The sequence below is a fragment of the Puma concolor genome, chromosome F2, assembly GCF_028749965.1.
Source record: "Puma concolor isolate L17-30 chromosome F2, mPumCon1.1.hap2, whole genome shotgun sequence".
In the NCBI taxonomy this organism is placed as follows: domain Eukaryota; kingdom Metazoa; phylum Chordata; class Mammalia; order Carnivora; family Felidae; genus Puma; species Puma concolor.
In genome coordinates, this window is record NC_141684.1 from 19,527,764 (window position 1) to 19,550,361 (window position 22,598).

General features: G+C 37.1%; 2 protein-coding genes across 5 annotated transcripts in view; one reads left to right on the top strand and one right to left on the bottom strand.

Annotated features, from left to right (window-relative positions):
- MTBP (MDM2 binding protein) overlaps positions 1-11,967 on the bottom strand; it is an 81,032-nt gene extending 69,065 nt beyond the window's left edge. For all 3 annotated transcript variants that reach the window (XM_086695679.1, XM_025922854.2, XM_086695680.1), the window contains exons 1-7: positions 11,772-11,967; positions 10,886-10,966; positions 6,372-6,445; positions 6,127-6,275; positions 3,558-3,616; positions 1,964-2,108; positions 762-879 (exon numbers count right to left, since the gene is read on the bottom strand). In XM_086695679.1, coding sequence (XP_086551805.1) covers positions 762-879; positions 1,964-2,108; positions 3,558-3,616; positions 6,127-6,275; positions 6,372-6,445; positions 10,886-10,966; positions 11,772-11,889 — 744 coding nt within the window. In that variant the 5' untranslated portion in view covers positions 11,890-11,967. The remainder of the gene's footprint in view (positions 1-761; positions 880-1,963; positions 2,109-3,557; positions 3,617-6,126; positions 6,276-6,371; positions 6,446-10,885; positions 10,967-11,771) is intronic.
- A 196-nt stretch (positions 11,968-12,163) lies between these two features.
- Positions 12,164-22,598, top strand: part of MRPL13 (mitochondrial ribosomal protein L13) — a 49,590-nt gene continuing 39,155 nt past the window's right edge. The window contains exons 1-2 of one of the 2 annotated variants that reach the window (XM_086695681.1): positions 12,164-12,293; positions 15,407-15,530. In XM_086695681.1, coding sequence (XP_086551807.1) covers positions 12,267-12,293; positions 15,407-15,530 — 151 coding nt within the window. In that variant the 5' untranslated portion in view covers positions 12,164-12,266. The remainder of the gene's footprint in view (positions 12,294-15,406; positions 15,531-22,598) is intronic. The other variant, XM_025922817.2, reaches the window with a different exon arrangement.

The following is a 22,598-nucleotide window of genomic DNA, read 5'->3' on the forward strand; positions in this document are numbered from 1 at the left end:
ATGTATAAATAAAAAAAAAAAAAGGGAAGGGAAGTAAAAATAATATAAAAATAGGGAGGGGGACAAAACATAAGAGACTCTTAAATATGGAGAACAAACAGAGGGTTGCTGGAAGGGTTGTAGGAGGGGGGATGGGCTAAATGGGTAAGGGGCATTAAGGAATCTACTCCTAAAATCATTGTTGCACTATATGCTAACTAACTTGGATGTAAATTAAAAAGATAAATAAAAAAAAAAATTAGAGAGCTGGTTAGTAGAGAGCAGTGATCATGTAAAGTGGTATAGGTAAAAGAATATGGTCTAAGCAGTTTTCCAGTGGTTTATACATGCATTGAAATAAAGCAGCTTGGATATCTCTTCTCGGCCTTTTGGCTAAGATCAAGTGAAATAAAGCAGCTTGGATAAACAACATGAACTCAACTAATGTCAAATTCTGTTTTTAAAAGAACGTTAGATTCTAGAACTGTAGTGTCCAAAACATAACCATGCTGACTATTTAAATTAATTAAAATAAAGTTAAAAATTCAATTTTTTGGTTGAAGTAGTCATGTATAAAGTGCTCATAGCAACATAAGGCTGGTGGCTACTGCATTAACACAGGAAGAATATTTCTATTACTAAAGAAAATTCTTCTCAGATGTTGCTATTCTAGAACATCTTTATAAGGTACATTTTCATTCAGATTCATTTAAACTATCTGCATTGTAAATAAAGTTGAAAGCCCTGCTTTGCAAATGGTGATAACTGAGAAATTCACTTACCTTTCTTTCCCATATCTGAATCTTTCCCCTCCATAATTCCTTTGAGTCAATAGCATTTTTGAGATCTTCTAAAGATATGACATTAGCAGAAAGGTATTCTGCAATTTTCTGATAATTTCTATAAATAAAGGATTATGATAGTTAAATACACGGTTTCATATCCTACTTAGATTTAATGGTTATGGTTAACTACAATCCTAACAGGCAAAAATGCAAAGTTTCTACCGCTGCTTTTATGTACTAATATTGTAGAATGTTCCTTAAGTCACTCTCTGAGGGAGTCTCTATCACATGTCCATTTAATATTGGCTTAAGTGTGTCAGATAGATACATACATGTATATACACATACACAGATTTAATATTAGTCCTTTATGTTCAAAGGGAGAATTGCTCTCCTAATTTTCCCCATACATCTTGTATGGAATCCATAATAGTACTTATCACAGACTATCATAACTATCAGCATTCCTATTTGTCCCTGTATTTCAATGAACAAGATCAAATGGCACCTTCTTAACTCAACAGCATCTATTGCTGTGCTTGGCATAAAGTCAGTACTCAATACACACTTGTTAAATGAAGAATATCACAAAGTTAATAAATCCAATGGAATACTTAAGGATCAAAACAGTAATATACAATTGATCCTTACTAAAATATAAATCACAACAATATATATCTATTTCTACATTGCACATAAAACAAAAAAGAAATACATCACAAATCCAGTGTATCCATGGTAAAACAGCATTGATGACACTTACTAAACACTTAAATATCTCAGAAATATTAAATATGAAATAAGAAAAATCCAGATTTTCTCAATAAACCTGTAATAACAGTATGGCATAAAACTATCTTATCACATTAAAAAAGTCATCGGGATGCCTGAGTGGCTCAGTTGGTTGGTTGTCCAACTTCGGCTCAGATCATGATCTCACAGTTCGTGAGTTTGAGACCCGCATTGGGCTCTGTGCTGACACCTTGGAGTCTGGAGCCTGCTTCAGATTCTGTATCTCCCTCTCTCTCTGCCCCTCCCCCACTCATGCTGGCTTGCTCTCTCTCTCTCTCTCTCTCTCTCTCTCTCAAAAATAAACATTAAACAAAATCTTCAAGTGATAAGTTATTAAAATTAGGATGGCATGTTAATTGTGAAAACAGATTACCAGAGAGCAACCAAATATGAACAAAGAAGCTTACATTACACAATTATTTCCTGCTATAGTTATTTTTGCTGAATACCATTCCTTTAAATGTTTTAATGCTCCTATAGTAGGTAAACAGTCTTTCAACTTGGGAGGATCTTTGTCAGAAGGCAACAGTATTACATCTATCATTGCTCTACCTAGAAAAAGAATAAGGCATTTTCATAATTAAAAAAATACACATTTAGAAGTTCAAAATTTCTAAATGTTCATCATTTGATTTAAAGCCATGTTATCTTGAAATAGGTAACATAACAGAAAACAATGAACTCTATCATAATTACTTGCCAGTTATGTACCAATGCTTAATTATACACATTGCTCTTGAGATCATCAATGCTATTGTTGTACTGAACAGAGAAACAGAGAAAAAAAAATCTGTGCAATTTCAGTATATTTTTCTATACTTAATTTATACAAAAAGGAATGAATTAATATAAAATTGTAATGGTCAAATAAATTATTTCTTTTTATAGGACAATAAAACACTCAAAAAACTCAATTATATTGACAATATCATTGTTTCCTAAGAAAAAAGTATAACTTCATGAAACTTCACATTTTATAAATTTATAAATTTACCAAAAAACCTAGAAAATGTTAACAAAACCGAACCAAACAGAAATTCGATAATGAAAGCTTTCTATTTTGCTAAAACAGCAATTGCATATTTCAATGCATATTCTGAATTTGACACATTTCATTTAAAAAATTGGTATGTTTATTTATCTATGTATTCAGTTATTTCCCACATAGAATCTTTTATACTAAGATAGGATTTTGAATATAAGGATCAAACTGTGAGCTTTCAAGTCCCTCATGGTAATCACATTTGCTTTACTCATCATTACATACTCAGCTCCTAGTATAATACATGATCTATGATAGATGCAACAAATGTGTGCTTAATAAATGACTTTCAATAATGAAAAATATTCAAGAAAAGCTCTTCAAAAGTATTTATAGATGCCAAATTGTACCAGGTTTTAGATGCCAGCTACTTGATTGACACAAGGAAAGATAAATTTCAGAGAGGCCACAGCTTTAAGAATAGCATGATACAGTATTTCATAAAATATACTTGTCATTATTGTAAAAAAAAAAGGGGTGGGGGGCTCTGTAAACAAATGCTGAGTGAAGGGCTTCTTTTACCGTAGAATTTTCTATTTGATAAAGTATACAGTGACCCCACACCTTAAAAGATGTTGCCAAAATGATCTAGGTTAAAGAACTTGTTTTTCCAGGAATTGTTATAGGACTCATGTTCTACAGAATGTACTATGTAAAACAATGGCATATAGTGGAAAGATTCTTCAGTAATAACTAAATAAGGAAATGGAGACTGGTATTTAATTTTCTAAGTTCTAATTTTTTTCTAACTAAATAAAAACAAGAGAACTGTAGTATCTCAGTAATATACTTTATTAAAGCAGTGAAGTATGTTTGATATCAACTTCAATTAAGAAATTATTTTTCATTTTGAGTTTCAAAATTAGAAGTGAGAACATAAGCATAAAGGCTGAATTCATCACTCATTCATAGGAAGTATAAGATAAGACATATTCCCAAAAGTAGTCATAAAATATTACCAGGAGCAGGAAGTTTGTCAGACAATTGATGCAAATTTTCTGCAGATTCTTCATACAGGCTAAAACAAAAGGGTAAGTTAGAAAAGACACACATACACATACACATTACATATAAGCATAACAGGTAATATTAACTAAATGAATCTATGTGCCAGATACTATGAAGTATGTTAGATACATTATCTTGATCTTCAGGACAACCCACGAGGCACTACTATAATATTATCATCCTTACTTTAAATAATTTGCCTACAGTCACATAACCAGCAGGTGTAGAAAGTAGGATTCAGAGTCCAAGTTAGTAGCCACATCCCCAAAAAACAAACAATAAAAAGGGAAAAAAACTCCCTAAATTATATCTAGTACATTAAATATAAATCATAACTAATAGACCAAACATTTTTCTGAACCTTAAAAGTACAGTATTGCTAAGTGTTTAAAAAAGAAGGATACTGCTTTTCTCTGAATGGCATACAACAGCCCTGACTGGAAAGTAGGATGATGTCCTCCAATTCTGCAAAATCTTTTCATTTTATCCAAATGATGAATTTTTCTTTTTCAAAAATCTATTGTATAACATAAAATTACTTAAACCCTTTATTAGAAACCTGCCATTATCTAGAAAACTTAAGGCATCTTATGATAAAGCATAGTTTTCAAGCTCCCTCTTGTGGAAATAACTATTAGGTCACTTACTAGAAATAATTACTTCTACGCTCCTTATCTTTTAATAATGGTGGGAAAATACGGATGCTAAGAACTCTAAGGCTAGAAGGCACCTTAGAAATCACCTAAAAGGATCTCAACACTGTATAGACAAGATAATAAAGGACCAGAGAAATGAAATGACTGGTCCACAATCAAGTAACTAGAAACTGCCTCTACTGAGCCCTGGGTTTATACCCTTTCCTTGGTTCTACAATGTATCCTTTCATTAATCAGTACAAACAAATATAAATAAAAAACAGGAAAACGGAATTTTTAAAGTCTGCAGTAATTTATAGAAGTATTATATGATTACTACAGTAAACAAAAGTAGTTTTTGTAATGAAATATTATGGAAGACTAAAATGAAAGGTATTAATTATGAGTCGAAGATGGGATATTTCATGAAGAGAAAAATAATCACAACTTATATCACCTGGACCAACTTATATATTATACCACAATTCAAAAAACCTAAAAGTGAAGCCAATCATCTATATAATTCGCAGAAACTCTATGCTCAAGATATACATAAATTGAATAAATCATATATATCAACCTCAAATAGCAAAATGATAATCATAATTTGAGTTTGAATGCCAGTTATTAACCTCAAATTCAAGTTTCTTTTTTTAAAAGTGTATTTACTTTGAGGAGAGAGAGAGAGAGAGAGAACCAAGATCATGCTAACACCTACAAATGAGTTGTTTTCCCTCTCTTTTCATCTCTGAAAGAATTTATCTAAAATGGATGCTATTCCTTAAATATTTGGGAGAATAATTTGGTGAAGTCTAGCCTAGAGTTTGATAGTGGGAAAATTTTTTAACAATTCAATTACTTTATTATTTTTTTTAATGTTTATTTATTATTTTATTTTGAAAGCGAGCGAGCAAGCCTGAGTGGCGGAAGGGCAGAGAGGGACAGGGAGGGAGAGAAAGAATCCCAAGCAGGCTCTGTGCTATCAGGGCTCAAACTCAGGAACTGTGTGATCATGACCTGAGCCCAAACCAACAGCTGGACGTTTAACCAACTGAGCCACCCAGGCGCTCCATTACATTCAAGTTTCTCTTCAAGCTCTTAAAATTCATAATCAGACAGAATTCATCTTCAAGAAAGTGACATATTGGGGCGCCTGGGTGGCTCAGTTGGTTGAGTGTCTGACTTCAGCTCAGGTCACGATCTCACGGTCCGTGAGTTTGAACCCCGCATCGGGCTCTGGGCTGATGGCTCAGAGCCTGGAGCCTGCTTCCGATTCTGTGTCTCCCTCTCTCTCTGCCCCTCCCCCGTTCATGCTCTGTCTCTCTCTGTCTCAAAAAAAAATAAACGTTAAAAAATTAAAAAAAAAAAAAAAGTGACATATTAGTTAGAATGTCACTTTTTATGATTAATGCAATTGTGTAAGCTTAAGAAGCTAGATATTTTCTGGGGCGCCTGGGTGGCGCAGTCGGTTAAGCGTCCGACTTCAGCCAGGTCACGATCTCGCGCTCCGTGAGTTCGAGCCCCGCGTCGGGCTCTGGGCTGATGGCTCAGAGCCTGGAGCCTGTTTCCGATTCTGTGTCTCCCTCTCTCTCTGCCCCTCCCCCGTTCATGCTCTGTCTCTCTCTGTCCCAAAAATAAATAAATGTTGAAAAAAAAAAATTTTTAAAAAAGAAGCTAGATATTTTCAGATACCAATTTTTCCATTTTACAGTTTTATTCAAATAAAAGGCCCAAATTGCCCATCTCCCAAAATAGAGTTGAAAATTTCAATAACTAAAATTTCCTTCCTATGGCTGCTAAAAAAATATCATTTCCACTCTTGTGGCTGAAATACTGTGTACTGTTAAAATATTTTAAAGATATTACAGAAAGCATATAAGCATACTCAGCCAAGGATAATGATTCTCTGCTATTACTATCTTCTTCCTCAAAACACTCAGCGCTCAAACATTCTTCAATATTTGTTTGAAGAACATCTTCAATTTCATCTTTTTCTGTACCAAAATGTATCTCTTCCCAGTGAGAACTGCAAAACTAATATATCAAAAGATTGCATTAAATAATGGGTTTCTGAAATTACTTACATTGGCAAAGACATTCACTAATGCCTATTTTTTTCATTTCTATTACCTGATAAAATCCACATATTGCCTGCACTGCAAAGAACCACTTCTTGGGAGCAGGTATGCCGCCTACCGAACATGCTTGAAAACAAAATCGTGCTTATTAGAAGAAAGGCGTATCACAAATAAGCAGATGCTATAGTATCTATACTTAGAGAATTATATAATTTTTATTACAGTATATAGTTCTTCACGATATATGTGTGTATATGCATATACATATATATTACATGGATCTTTTTAAAATCTCTAAAAATTTAAATAGAACAATCTGCCCAAAGAGCAAAATTATTCACTCACAATGAATACTTTTATTTTGTCACAACTCAAAATCCATACTATTTTAATCATCATTTCAAACACTAAAACCTACCAAGAAAAAAAAAACCCAACACCCACTTAATTACTACTGAGTCATGCAAAACTGCGTAAGTGATAGTAAGAGATCTAGTTCCCGCTTCAAAGACAACAAAGGTCTGGTTCAGCCTGGCCAGAAAGAGAGAGAGGAGATAAAACAATAGCCTCATGACATTTTCTACTCCCCTCTAAAGCCATTTCAAAATGTTGTTGTGTATCCAACATGCAATTGTAACTGATGGGGGAGTGTGGGGCAAGTTGAGGGCAAAATACAGGTGGGTACCCTCCCTCCCTCGGCCCAGTGGAATATTGTTTGGACACTCCTGGCTACCCAAGAACAAAGGAAAGGGGTTTAAGTACTTGCTATGGTAATGTGGGAAACTAAGGCAAATGAAAAATTAAATCCCCTTACTGCCTATAGCCCAACGACAAGTCCTTGAAACCAGCAGAGTGACCTCCCTCTAGGAGCTCAGCTGCCTGGAGGATGACACTTTGCTAGGGGCAAAAGAGAATCTTAGCTTAACATTATCCCAATTTCGAGGATCCTGTAAATCTACTTCCATTATCTCAACTGCCCCAAGATATATGCTAGCAATCATACTCTAAGCTTATGGCCCTGATATACAACTGAAGGGTCTCCTGACTGAGGTTTTATTAAACGGTAATAAATGATGTTTCCCTAGCAACAGGTAGCCCCTGAAGGTCCTGAAAACCTTGCTTCCAAAATTCCTTGGAGAGTTACTCTATCCCTGACCCCCTCCCAACCTGAGGGTATATAATGAGTTTACCTGTCATGACCCCATGCAGCTCTCCCTACCCCTGGGTCCTGTCTCCATGCTTTAATAAAATCACCTTTCCGCACCAAAGAGGTCTTCAAGAATTCTTTCTTGGCCTTCGGCTCCAGACCACCCCAGCATCACCCCAAAACTTCATCATAACTACATTCATTAAAGGCACCAATAACTAATGTTATAAAATCTGATAGCTCTTACCACTGTTGTTACTTGACCTCTCAACATAAGAATAAGAAAGGAATGAAAGATGACACAGTTGACTACTTTCTCCTTAAAACACTTGATTTCTGTGGAACCTATCTTTCCAGCTACTCCTCATGCCTTTAAAAACTGGTGTTCAGGGGTGCCTGGGTGGGTCAGTCAGTTAAGCGTCCGACTTCGGCTCAGGTCATGATCTCGCGGTCCATGAGTTCGAGCCCCGCGTCGGGCTCTGTGATGACAGCTCAGAGCCTGGAGCCTGTTTCAGATTCTGTGTCTCCCTCTCTCTGACCCTCCCCCGTTCATGCTTGGTCTCTCTCTGTCTCAAAAATAAATAAACGTTAAAAAAAACAAACAAAAAAAAAAAACTGGTGTTCAGTTCCTTTAAATATTGGGATTCAGTTCAAGATTTTCTGCTCTTCTCACTATCCATAAACAATCCCATCCTTTCTCATAGTTTGGACTGACATCTACATATTGATGATTCTATTATCTGTATCTCCAGCCTTACTTTGCCTTTTGAGTTCTGGACACACGTATCCAACTTTTGCAAAACATTTTCAATTTGACATCTTACAGGGCAACTAAATACGTGTTCCAAATTGAACATGTCATTTGATGAGGTCTTGGGGTGATACTGGGGTTCAGAGCTGACAGCCAAGAAAGAATTCTTGAGGATGTCCTTTGGTGCAAAAAGGTGATTTTATTAAAGCAAGGACACAGGACCTGTGGGCAGAAAAAGCAGCACTGGGGTTGTGAACAGTGACTACCAATATACCAAGGAGTTGGGGGAGATAAAGTCAAGAGGGAGTTTCTTGAAGAGATTTCCATATGCTAAAGAGGACTCACAGATTACTGGAGGCCTAGCTATTATCAAGCTAAGGTTGTTTTTCCCTCTAGCAAAGCATTAGCATTAAGATGGTAGGGAGTTCCTGGAGATTAGGCTATTAATAAGATTGTTTTTTCTTGTAATATTACTAAGATATTTGTAAACTAATGGGCTCTATCAGTTTAACCATTTGTTTTCTGTCCTTTCCTTTGTTCTTGGGCAGCCAGGAGTGCCTGAGAAATATTACACATATTCCACCGGGGCGGGGGGATTGTGCTAGCTTGTGCTGGGCTCTCACTCAGCTTGTCTTATGGCCCCTCATCTACCATGCCTCAAACTCTAATTCTCCTATCTTGCTAAATGCCACCACTTATACTATACCCAAGCCAGAAATCTAATGTCATTCTTGATTGCTTTCTCACTACCCTTCTCCTGAATCACACCAATGCAACACTAGGTCAGGTGGATTCTACCTCCATAATTTCTTTCAGATCCATTTTCCTCTACCTCGGCTACCTCTCTTACTTCTTAGCTGGTCTTCTGCAGCAGCCCCTTCATGCCTATACTTTCCTCCAATTTGTCCACTATACTGTAGCCAGAATACTTCAACAACACAGATGTCACCAGATCTCTTCCTTCACTAAGGCCTTCAATGGCTAATTATCATTATAAAGAAGTCCAAGAGCCCTGACATGGTTTACAAAGTCCTCCACATTGCTATGCCTATCTCTCCAGCCTTATCTCAATTATAATCATATTATACTTCCAGTTTCTCAGACTTGCCATATTACTGAAAGCAATAATGTTCACAGGGTAAGAAATTCAATCTCTTTGCATGGTTCTGATATGCAGATTTCAGTTCCCATGATTTAAATAACACCTGGTCCCCCAAAACAGGGCTCAAACTGCAGCTATCATGGTTTATTAATCAACTGTAATTGCCTAAAGCAAAACTTCACTGCTAGCTTCTCATATCACAAGTCACTACATAAATCAAAGATGTGTATCATGATCAGTGACCAATCACATTACTACTTTTCAAAGTTTGTTGCTGATTGGTCACTGCATAGCTGTTATTCAGTTCATATGAACAGATGACAAATATGTAATTGTGTTTCCTTCTTGTCTCCCAGTGATAAATTTACATATTTTACAAAAATGGGTAACAGGAAGAGGAAATTGGCAAAGGAAAAAAAAAAAGATAAAGGCACAGCAAAGAAGCAAAAAGTGATTAACACCAAAAGTGACATTCAAATCTAATGTAAGTGGATTCTAAAAATAGCTGCTGTGAAAGAGAGAACCCAATGTGGGGTTTGAACTCAGGAACCAAGAGATCATGACCTGAGCTGAAGTCGGATGCTCAACAGATTGAGGCACCCAGACGCCCCTTGGACAAGAAACTTCTATCTACCCAAACAGGAAGCAAAAGTTATCCCAAGAATTCCTATAATGCTCCCAATATTTCTTCAATGTATACTTTCGAGGCATAAGTGAAAGAAAAGCTTTCTTGCAATACCAGTAGTATTGACTTAAATTATACCAACTTGAAAAAGTAATGAGTACTACCACAACTTGGCAAACAGACTAGGGCAGCATGAACATTTATAACCAAAACAGACTAGGGCAGCATGAATGAGCACCCTACCCAGAGCATCTCCAGAAACTTCCTTCAGCTTTTAATTTGGTCTGTTTTGGTTATCTCCTTTTTCTGAGCCTTTGAAAGACACTCTCAGAGGCCAAGAAGAGGAAGTAAAAGAGAAGATAACTATAAAAAAAAAAAAAAAAGTAGATGGATTTGTATAATGCCAATAGAAACCAAAGGAGAAGAGATTTTTACAAAGCAAAGGCTGGTCAAATAAGCCAAATACTTTGAAAAAGGTAAAACAGACAAGAACGGAGACAAGATTACTGTGTTTAACAATTATGAAGTGCTTTTAAGAAAATCAATAAGAGATAAGGGTGGAAAAAAATGGTAAGAAATGTGTAAGAGCATTAATAATGTATTTGTACTCAGGCCAAATCATAAATCCTCCTTATAATACCACATTACCCTATTATATATGGAGCTAAAGATGGGCAAGGAAATACCACAAAGGGAACAAAAGTCAAGCTGAGAACCTAGAATAATTTTCATAATAATTTTCACACAATTTAATGACATTCAAGCAGCAGGAAGAGGGAATTAGCATCTTTCTCAGTTTTGTATTTCCTTACTTATCTCCCTATCCCAGTGATGTGTGCAGTCAACAAGTATCTTTCATACTTTTAAGTGACCAAATTAATTAAATTTATTTCCAATACAAATACAGGGCCAGAGAAAAAAGGGGTTCGTGTTATACTTACCAGGAAAAGTACTATCTTCTGGATTCATTGAAGCACTAATGCTCCTTTTCAGGAGGTGATAAACATTTGCTGCTGTTAAATCTGAAAAAGAAAAGGCAAACTAACTCAATGGGCACAAGAGTTACATAATCTAGACCTATTCCAATTTCACCATCAGAGACTCTTCACAAAAACATGTTGTACATAAAAGAGCTACACAGAGAAAACCCAAAAGGCTCCTCTGGTTTATACACGCTAGCCAGTTAAATATTCAAAATTCCCCCCAAAGGATAATTTTAAGCAGAGAAGGGAAACTCTGTCACAATACTCTATACACAACCACATATATTTTCTCCTCAAGATGCCTGCTCAATCAAAACAAACAAATAAATAAAATGCAGTGCGGATTATAGACAGAAACACCAAAAAGGAGTGTAATTTCAAACGGTCACGATTGTTTTAAATTTACTATTTTTTTAAATCTTAGTTTTTATATGTAGGATATCTCCTCCCATTAAGATGTAGACTCTAGGAGAGTAAGATCCTTGTCCATCTTGTTCCTTTCTGTATTACTTGTATTTGGAACATAGAGTTGACGGAATCGCCTATTGAATGCATATATTTCTAACAAGAAGACATTCCATTCCGAAGGCACAGAGAATAAATCAGTTAAATTTTTACTGTGCCAAGAACTTCTGAGCACTGGAATTGTGCATCCACAAATTTGTCCCTATTTCTCCACGAAGATAATGACATTTTTCAGCCCTTATTGGGACGATCCCATAGAGTCTCAGATTCTCGGGACAACTCGAGATAGCCCCCCTCCCTCACCGGCAGAACTTGATCTCAAACTTAAATTTCTTCCCCTCCCCGCCCGGTTCCCGCTCTTTCTCAGCCCTGCGCTTACCCGGCTGTTTCTCGGTACCCTCAACGGACGACTTCCCAGGCCCGTGATCCACTTCCCCACCCGCTGCTGACGGGACTTTTGCTTCCCCCCAGATCACAAGGAGCAGGTACCGATCCATCTCCTTCGAGCCGAGCTCCTATTTCAGCTCTTGGTTTCCACATCCAAATAGTCGCGCGCTGCTTAGGCACTTCCGGTTTCCGTCCACCAAATTTAGGTCGGCTGGAAATTGTGCGCGCTGGGTCGGTTTGCCTCAGCTTTTCCAGCCGGCGGGTTCTTTGGGGGAGTTATTCTGTCAATGACTGCATTATTTCCTCCTGTCAGGATGAAAGTGCTACCATGGGAAGATTGGAGGAGACCCAGAAAAGGCAGAGAAACTGACGACGGCTGGCTGGCCTAGGAACTGTCATGCTTGCCTATATATGTTTCCCGCCGGGCCATTAATGCTGGGGTCTGGCCGTGGACCCTGGGAATAGGACGGTCCTGCAAGTGGAGAAAATGTCGAGTTTCTCTAGGGCGCCCCAGGTGAGCTTCAACTCTTGTGGCTTGATGGAGTTCATTATGCTGGCAGAAGGAAGTAGTGGCTTCGGTGGATTTAGTGATGCTGAGTGGGCAGGAAAGAGGAGTTTCTGGGCCAGGAGATGATGCCTCGGGAAAGCACTTTTGAGAATCGTGATTCTGGCCGCCGCTTGCTGTTGTTCTCTTTGGTATTCGTCTCCTCTTTTCAGTTAGCCCTTTTCATGACTTTTTTTCTAAGGAAAGAGTATTCAGATAGGGCACTGTAGACCATTGTAAGGATTTGCTTATTACTGAATAAAATGAGGATCTAGTTAGTGAAGGGTTTGGAGCCAGGAAGTGACAGTGATCTCACTTAAAAGTGTTAGAAGGAGCTCTCTGGCACCTGAGTTAAGAATAGACTGTTCAGAGGTGGGGATTGGTGGAAGGTAGAAACAAAGAGTCGGTTTAGAGGCCAACTGCAGTGATCCAGGCTAAACACGATGGTGGCACAAACCGAACTAGACAGTATAGGGTTGAAAAGTGGTCAGGTTTTGTTTGAAGGTGGAGTCAAAAGGATTTCCTGAAGGATTGAATGTGAGCTGACAACGAAAGAACAAGGATTACTCTAAGGTTTTTTGTTTCTGAAACCGGAAGCGTGTGCCATCAGCTGAGATAGGGAAGACTGAAATTGAAGCAGGTTTCAGGTAGAAGAGCTGGAGTTCAGCTTTGGGTCTGTTGACCTGAGATGCTTCTTAGCCCAGTCCTGCTCCAGGAGTGATTCCTTCCTTGAACTGTTTGTTACCTCTCCTGGATGAAGCAAATTTAAGAAGTAAAATTAAAAATTTGAAAACTTTACAGCAGTTTGATGATATGGCGGTATTTTAATGGTTTTTGAACAAGGTTTTTTTTTTTTTTTTTTAATCAAAATATTGATCTGCAATGGAATGGGGACTAGCCTTTAGGAGATGGTTTAAAAAGCACTGTAGTGCAGCTACCAAATGGGCAATTGGTACAATTGTAGAGTTCAGGAAAGAGGTCAAGGCTAGAGATGTAAATTTCTACACTTGGGAGTCATAAGCATGGAAATGACATGTAAACATACGAGTCTGGATGTAGTCATTGAGAAGGTGTGTATAGAAAAGAGAGAAGGACCAAGAACTGAATTCTGGAACATTTCAACATTTCAGTGGCAAGAGATAGGAAAACAAGCAAAGTAGGGAAAAAAACCAACAGAGGGTGGTGTCCTGGAAATCAAGTGAGGAAAGAATATCCAGGAGAAGGAAATGATCACCGGTATTGAAGACTTAGAATTGACCAAAGGATTCAGTGACATGAAGGTCCTGGTAACTTTGACAGGCAATAGAGAGAGGGTGATGGGTGTGGGAGAAGAAAAGCCAGGGTGGAGCAGGCTGAAGTCAGCATGAGGACAAATTGGAGTAAAGACAACTCTTTGGGAGAATTTTGCCACAAAGGAGGCAGTGGGTAAGTGAGGTAGAGAGGGTTTGTTTTTTGTTTTGTTTTGTTTAACTTTATTATGGAGAATTTCAATCCTATATAAATGAAGGTACAGCCCAGTTTCAAAAACCTCATAGCCAATATTTTTTCATCTGTACCCCCCATTCACTTCTTCCCCTTATGAATCTGAGATGAATCTCAGATTCCTGTTATTTCATAAATAAATATTTCAGTATGTTCTCTATAAGGATTCTTTTTGGAAATATAATCCCAATACCATTTATCAAAGACAAAAAGTAATCATGATTCCTTAATATCAGATATCTAGTATATGTTCAAATCCCCAATTTTCTCATTTATGTTATAGAAATACATAAATTTTTACTGTTTGTTCCTTTGGTTTAGGATTTAGAATGTAATAATTTCATGTTTTTTAATTCTCTCTTAAGTTCTTTTTCCTATTTTTTCCTTTGCAATTTATTGAAGACAAAAGATTTTCCTATAGACTTCCCACTGTTTGAATCCTTTTTTATTTTTATTTTTATTTTTTTAGTTAGTCATAAGCTGAGAGTACTAGGGAAAAGATATGGGCTAGAGGCTGTCTTTATCTGCAGAAGACATGATTGTCTTTGTGAAAAATCAGATGGAATCTAAGAAAAGCTCCTAAAACTGATAAATAAGTTTAGCAAAGTTGCAGGGTACAAGACCAAAATGCAAAAAATGAGGTGTATTTCTATATACTAGCAACGAACAGAAATTTAAATTAAAAATACAATACTATTTACAATGGCATCAAAATATGTGAAATACTTAAGAGAGAAATCTGACAAAAGAGAGGAGAACAAGTAGAAACTAGAAAAGCAAGAAAGGAAAAAAAAATGGTGAGCAGTTTAGAAGCTGATATGAGGTTTGTAATAATAAAATTTAAAATAAACCCAATTAGCCTGATTGTATTTTTTCCAGCATTGTTTAGCAACCTGTGTATATGCATACAGAAAGCATCTGGTTGACATCTCTATGGGCTGGAATTTTCTGAGAGCTTGAAGGTACTGATGGATACTACAAAGACAATGGTTTATGCCTGACGCAGCCTAAAGATATCTGTGTAAGGCAGCTATGTAAAATTTAAGTTTATTCAACATCCTCCATCTATACTTGTCTAGCTATATTCTGTTACTTACCTCTTCCATGGAATTGAACTGCTGAATAGTTTTCAGTTCCCAATTAGCTACTCATTTTTCAATTTAATACATATTAGTCTTCAAAGTATTTTTGAAGACCTTATAAACAGTTTCTGCTTTCATAAGAGTTCCCATTACTCTTCCAGATTCTATTCTGTATGATATCAAAAATTGTCATAATATAAAGGAAAATATATCTTTGAAATGTTTTAAATAAAATATCATCCACACTGCTAATAGGAAGGCAGGCAAGAAAAATTACTGTTAATCTTTGTAGAATGTAAAAAGACCCTCCTTTTCCAGAAACAAATGAAAACAAAACCAAAGCGATTATTTAGTGACAGGATCTTTTTTCAAAGTAATTATTGATATTAACAGTAGAATATACATGATGGTATATAATAATCTCAATTATTTCCATTTTAATTAGAACTTTCTTTATTGTTTTCTCTGTCTCTGTCTCTGTCTCTCTGTCTCTCTCTCTCTGTCTTTTTTTTCCCCAAGCAATGGGCCACTTTTGCTCGGGTTTGGTATCTCTTAGATGGGAAAATGCAGCCCCCTGGCAAACTGGCTGCTTTGGCATCAATCAGACTTCAAGGATTGCATAAACCTGTATACCATCAACTGAGTGAGTATCATTTTATATCTGTCACGAGTATCCATAATTTCCATGCCAGAATAGAATGTTGAAAAGTCTGACTGAACTACTTCTAAGTACCTCTTTTTTTCTTGGGATCCCTTGTTCCATTCTTACAAAAAACCTACTAGGGCACTGAAATGAATTTGGTTTATTCACAGGAAAACCATACAGACCAGTTTGCCTGAGATAACCCCATTTTATGTCATTACCCCAGCAAAATTCTCAGTAGCCTTCCTTTCACTCTCAGATATCCTGAGTGGGACTAGAAATCAAATGTTCACTCTTACACGTGTGTCTTCACATGGCAATGAACATTTGAATAGGGAGTTTTTGATAATGAAAAAATAAGTCTGTCTTGTCTTCTAAAAACCTTTTCCCTAGAAAGATGGATAGAGCTAGCGGAACATGGAAAGTTTACTTTTTACTGTTTTGAATTGATAGATTTGATTTTCTGTAACCTTTTTCCAAAACAGAGGAAAAAAGTTGTTTTGAGACTTAAGGTCTTCAGCTTATTGTAGGTAATTCTGATTGACTTCACTTACCTAGGCACTTCAGTGCACACCCAACAAGATCTAGGTGTCAATTCTTACTCTTTGTCTTGACCTGTCAGCAACATTTTGTGCAGCTGATCATAGTGTTAACTTTTTGATACATGAAATACACAAAGATATATACAGTATGTAGATACAGTATGTAGACAAATCTATTTTTAAATATAAGTAATATTTTAAAGAAAATTAACAGTTACAATGATGATGAAATAAATACCCATACACTCAACATTTGCGTTATTTCCAATTTTTTTGCCATTACAAACAATCCCTGTTGGTATTCTTATACCTTTTTTCCAGGGTGCAGGTGGAAGAGTTTCTCCCAGATCTGTCTATAGGACAGGAATTACTGGGTTCAAAGGTGCATGGGAAACTAGGTAGTCTTTATGCTAATGTCCTCTCCTACCAGAGTTTTTATTAGCCATCATCTTCGATAACAGTTGATGTTTTCATTCTTTTTAAGTTTGACTACTCTCATAAATGTGGAATGCATTCTCGTGGTGGTTTTAATTTTCATTTTCCTCATTCCAAATGGAATTAAGTATCTCTTCACTATTTAATGGCCTTTTATCATTTCTTCTTCTGTGAAATATCTGTGCGTGTCTTTTGCCATATTTCCACTGAGTTATTTGTCCTGTACGTTTTTCTAATTTTTATGTATAATTTAACATGTAATTTTTTACTCAGTCATTTGAAAATAAGTTGCAGATGTCTCAATAAATCCCCCTGAATTTAGCATGTGTCTCCTAGAATAAGTATATTCCCCTATGTAACCAAAATGCCATTATCATACGTAACAAAATAAACATAATTTAATTGTACAGTTTAATGTCCAGTGCATTTTCACATTTGCCTAGTAGTTTCAAGCATATTTTTTATAGCTGTTACTTTTTTAAAACCAGGACCCAACCAAGCTTTATGTATTATTGCCTTTAATCGTTATGTTCCTTTAGTCTTTTTAAATGTAGAAGAATCCTTCTCTTTTATTTTTTCCTGCCATTAACCTTTTGAGGAGTCCAGGCTAGTTGTCATATAAAGAACTTTCTTCTTAAACACATTCTTTACTTGTTTTTGGATGCGTTCTCTTACTAACTCCTCCTTCCCAGTCCCCTTTGTTTTTTTCAACTTTCCAAACTCCCAATCTTCTCTCATTAAAAATTAGGAGGGGGAGGGGCGTGGAGGGCACCTGGATGGTTCAGTTGGTTAAGCCTCTGGTTCTTGGTTTCAGCTCAGCTCAGCTCATGATCTCATGGTTCCTGGTTTTGACCCTTGTGTTGGGCCCTGCACTGACAGTGCAGAACCTACTTGAGATTCTCTCTCCCTCTCTGTCTCTCTGCCCCTCCCTTGCTCACTCTCTCTCTGTCTCTCAAAATAAATAAATACACTTAAAAAAAAAAAATAGGAGTGCCCTGAAGCCTGGTCTTTGGACCCCTTCACATTCCTTAGGCAATCACATTCAGGTTCAGGTCTCTAAATATTTTCTGTTAGGCTAACCTCCCAAATTCATATCTTCATTTTTTACCTTTTCCCTGTATTCCAGACTCCCATAACCACATTTCTACTCAATAAACCTTAGGTGTCCAGTGGGCATCTGCAACATTTTAATGTGTGTTTAACTCAGAGATGTCCTACTTCCTGATTTCCCCCACCCAAAACCAACCTGTTACTTCTGGTTTCCCCATCTTAGTTAACAGCATCTGTATTCTTTTAGTTGGGCTAGTCAGAAGTGTTTGCTTCATTTGTGACTTCTCTTTGTTCAACTCATATATATGGGTATATATCTGAAAAAACATATGTATCTGAAATCTAGCTACTTCTCATTAACTCTTCTACTGTAATTTTAAACCACTTTGCTCTCTAGTTGGGATTATTCCAAAACCTCCTCACTGATCTCGCTGCTCCTACTCTTGCCCCAATAGGGTCTTTTCTCTACAGATGAGTTGCAGATGTCTCTTCCAAATGAGAAAGTAAAAGCCAACATTTGCCAGTCCCTACAAGGACCTACACGGTGTGGTCCCTTTTACCTTGCTGAGTTTGCTTCCTACCTCCTAGGGTAATCCACTAAGGCTTGCTGCTCTTTCCTTAATGTGCCTGTCAGCACATTTTTGCCTTAGGGCCTTTTCATATTTTGTTCCCTCTGCCTGGATGGGGTTTTCCAGATTTATGGCTTAAATTCTTCACATCCTTCAGATTTCTGCTCATTTGTATTCTGAGAGAGGCCTTCCCCAGTTCCTCTGTCATCTCACCCTTTCACTCTATACTTTACCTTGCCTTTAGGGGCACCTGGGTGGCTCAGTTGGTTAAGCATCCGACTTTGGCTCAGGTCATGATCTCATGGTTCGTGAGTTCGAGCCCCGCATCGGGCTCTGTGCTGACAGCTCAGAGCCTGGAGCCTGCTTCAGATTCTGTGTCTTCCTGTCTTTCTGCCCTCCCCCCACTTCCCACCCCCTACCCCCTTGCTCACACTCTCTCTCGCTCCTAAATATAAACATTAAAAAAAATTTTTTTTAATTAGCGTTCTCTGATCACCTGACATATATAAATATGTATTATCCACACCTCCACCACACTAAGTTCTAAGAGGATAGGAACTTTGCCTAAATTTTTCACAGCTATATGCCCAGTGTCTAGAATAGTGTTTGACACATAGTTGGACTACATAAAATGTTTTTTGAGTGAATATACGCATTCATGAATACGAGTTTTGAGAATGAAGAAATTACTTTTAATCGGGGCTCTGGCATTTAGCTAAGTTAGATTTTGGATCTGTGGAGCTAGCAGGGAAAGTACTGCAGATGGGTTGATTTGGGTAAAAGCAAGAACTCATGAGTTACGCCATTTCTCATACTTGCTGCTCTAATCTTTTTCTGCACTTTTTAAAAAAAATTTTTTAATGTTTATTTATTTTTGAGAGAGAGAGAGAGACAGAATCCGAAGCAGGCTCCAGGCTACAAGCTGTCAGCACAGAGCCTGATGCGAGGCTCGAACTCAGGAACAGTGAGATCATGACCTGAGCCGAAGTCGGACGCTCAACTGACTGAGCCACCCAGGCGCCTCTCTTTTTCTTCACTTAATGAAAATTTCAAAGTCAGCCCACAACCTGTGAAATCTTTAAGTATGGAATATGAATGTAAGGATTTTGTCATGTCAGTGTTAGTTTTTCAAGCACTTAGTACAACATCTGGTCCTTCAGAGATGCTTATCAAAAATGTTTTGTGGAATGACACTTTTAAGAAAATGTTTTATGAGCACAGTCAGTTTTCATTATTCACCGTAGTTACGTTCTTTAAAGTCACCATGAATGCTGAAAGAGAGCGAACGCTGAACCATGGCTTTAGAGATATGGTTAGGTTCCAATGAGCCTCTAGTCACAACATTCATTTGTCAGCCAGGCAATAAATAGCTTTGTTTTATGTGTGTTTCTGTTTAAAGACAGCTTGTTTAATATACATATTGTTGCTTCTTTAGCGTTGAACTCACGGCTAACCACACAGTAACTCATGCCTGAACGATGCTTATCTAACACAGGATTTCTCTGTAAGACACACTGCAGGCTTCTTGCACTTAGGAATACTACACAGCACTTCAGCATCAGACTCGAGGGATATTTTAAACAGCAAAGTCACTTATAAAAAGCACAGTAATGCCAAAAACCTAGCACTAAATAGACCACAAAAGGACACTGGTTTATAGTAAAAGAGCCGAAACAAAAGACAGTGCATTACCATATTTGACCTTAGCTTATGCATCAAGCTACTCAAATTTTTCACTGCCGTGCACATGTCTGCAAATGACTGGGAAAGCACTGCAAGTTTTGAGATTATCAAATTTTAAGAGAATAGGCAAATTTGTAATACAGAATACATGAATAGTGAGGAGCAATCACACCTTGAAAGTAAAATAGTGGTCAGCAGACCTACGCTTGATTAATTATAAATCTGTTTGCTTTAAAAATCTCGGGTTTTTGTGGGGCGCTGGGTGGCTCAGTCGGTTGAGTGTCTGACTCTTGGTTTTGGCTCAGGTCATGATCTCACAGTTTGTGGGTTTGAGCCCCATGTCAGGTTCTGTGCTGGAAGTGCTGAGCCTGCTTGGGATTCTCTCTCTCCCTCTCTGACCCTACCCAACCCCCCCCCACCCCAAGGACTGTGTCTGTCTCTCAAGATAAATAAATAAACTTAAAAACAATATCTGTGGTTTTTGGCAGACAAGGAGAATGTTATAGTCTTAGAATTACCAAGTAATAGAATGAATTCCTTAGGACTTTAGATATTTTAATTGCCTCATTGATATACGTGAGAAGTAAAATCAGAAGAATAAAATGACTTTCTCCCTGTCACTCAGCTATATTATAATAGAACTTGGACCAGAACCCAGGCACCTGTTTCATCAGATAGTAAATTACCCATTCCACATCAGTGTGGTGATTCTTAGCCACTTAAACTATGTTTTCCTGCTAAGTTTTTTTTTTTTTTCTTGGCAGTGTTATCAACAAGGTAATATACAAGATCTTTTAGGTTGTTTTTTAAAAAAAATTTTTTTAAGTTTATTTATTTTTGACAGAGAGAGACAGTGGGAGTGTGAGCTAGGGAGGGGCAGAGAGAGAGGGAGACCCAGAATCTAAAGCAGCTCCAGGCTCTGAGCTGTCAGCACAGAGCCCGACGCCGGGCTCGAACTCACAGACCGCAAGATCATGACCTGAGCCAAAGTCAGACGCTTAATTGACTGAGCCACCCAGGCGCCCCTTTAAAAAAAATTTTTTTTTAACATTTATTTATTTTTGAGAGACAGAGAGTGAGTGGGGGAAGGGCAGAGAGAGGGAGACACAGAATCCAAAGCAGGCTTTCCAGGCTCTGAGCTGCCAGCACAGAGCCTGTCGCGGGACTCAGACTCACGATACGTGAGATCATAACCTGAGCTGAAGTTGGATGCTTAACCGACTGAACCACCCAGGCGCCTTAGGTTGTTTTTGTAGAAATACAAACAATACAAAATTTGGGAAAAAGTAGAATTCGTAGTAATGTAATTTCTTTCTTAAAGTATAGCACTTAATCTGTTCACTGAATTAAAATTCTGCTTTCCTACAAGCAGGTCATTATTGCAAAAGTATTCTTTAAGTACTAATGAAAATACTTGCTAGCACACCAAAAGAGCTTTGGTAGCTACCTATCACGTCATCCTTTTCTAGTAAAGGACAATAGCTTTTCTATGAAATTAAAAATTAACGTTTTAAAGACTAAGCTGTATTTTTGTTTCACTATATAATTTAATATGGAACTTATATCAGCAACACTTTTTATGTCCACAAGATGTCACTAAAGTCAAAACTTAAATTGCAAGCAATTTTCAGCTTACAAACATGTCTGTCATAAGTTTATTTCTAACATTCATTGGTTAAATAAGCATTTATCAAGCATGTATTATGTTCTCACAATCGGTGTAAACATGTTTGTTTGAAAATTGACATACAATTTCCCAGATAAATAATACTATAAATGATGGTCATATATCCAGGAGTAGCTATAAAAGTTAGCCGATAATATATCCAAACATAATGTATACTGTATTTGAACTACTTTACAGGTCCAGTAGACTTTGTGAAGTTTTATAGAAAACCAACTTTCCACTTATAAGGTTATTTTTTATGGAAAATGTGGTCTGAGTCAAGCTGGAAATGATGTAGAACTAGGAAAAGTTCCCTTCTCTTTCTAATCAGAGCTGCCCTTCTGAATTTGGGACCTGGGAGCTCTTTGAACATGTTTGTCACTGATAATAAAAAGAAAGGGCCCATGGTAGTTTTTAGATTATACTTACTCTTCATGAGGACTCCATTCTTTTCATGCCCACAGATTAAATTGAGGACAGTGTGAATGTTTAAAAGAAGCAGAAGGGCACCTGGGTGGCTCAGTCAGTTAACTGTTCCACTCTTGATTTTGGCTCAGGTCATGATCTCACGGTTGGTGAAATTGAGTCCCATGTTGGGCTGTGTGCTGACAGCACGGAGCCTGCTTAAGATTCTGTCTCTCCTTCTCTCTGCCCCTCCCTTGCTTACACACGTTCTCTCTCTCTCTCTCTCTCTCTCAAAATAAACAAGCATTTTAAATAAATTAATTAATTAATTTAAAAAATAAATAAAAGAAGCAGAGAGAAACCTTCCTTTAGCATTTTCTAAAGTTATTGTTAGATTATCCTAAAATACTCCTGATCTACATGAAAGGAAACAGAAGTTGCACACAGTTCTTAATGTTATAAACTCTAGCACACCAGGCAGTTCAACAAAGATTACATCTAATCTCTAACATTCTGCCTTTATATTATTTATTTAATCTTTTAAAGACTTGTTAGGGAAAAGAAAAGTTTAGGATGCTCTTTTTAAAGTTACCAAGCTAACACATTTTTGTCTTTTACTATTTAAGTTCAGTGTCAGTTTATTTCAAATGTAAATTACTGCATCATTTTAATTTTGCAATCTTAATTGCACATTTATTCTTCAACTCCTAGAATATCA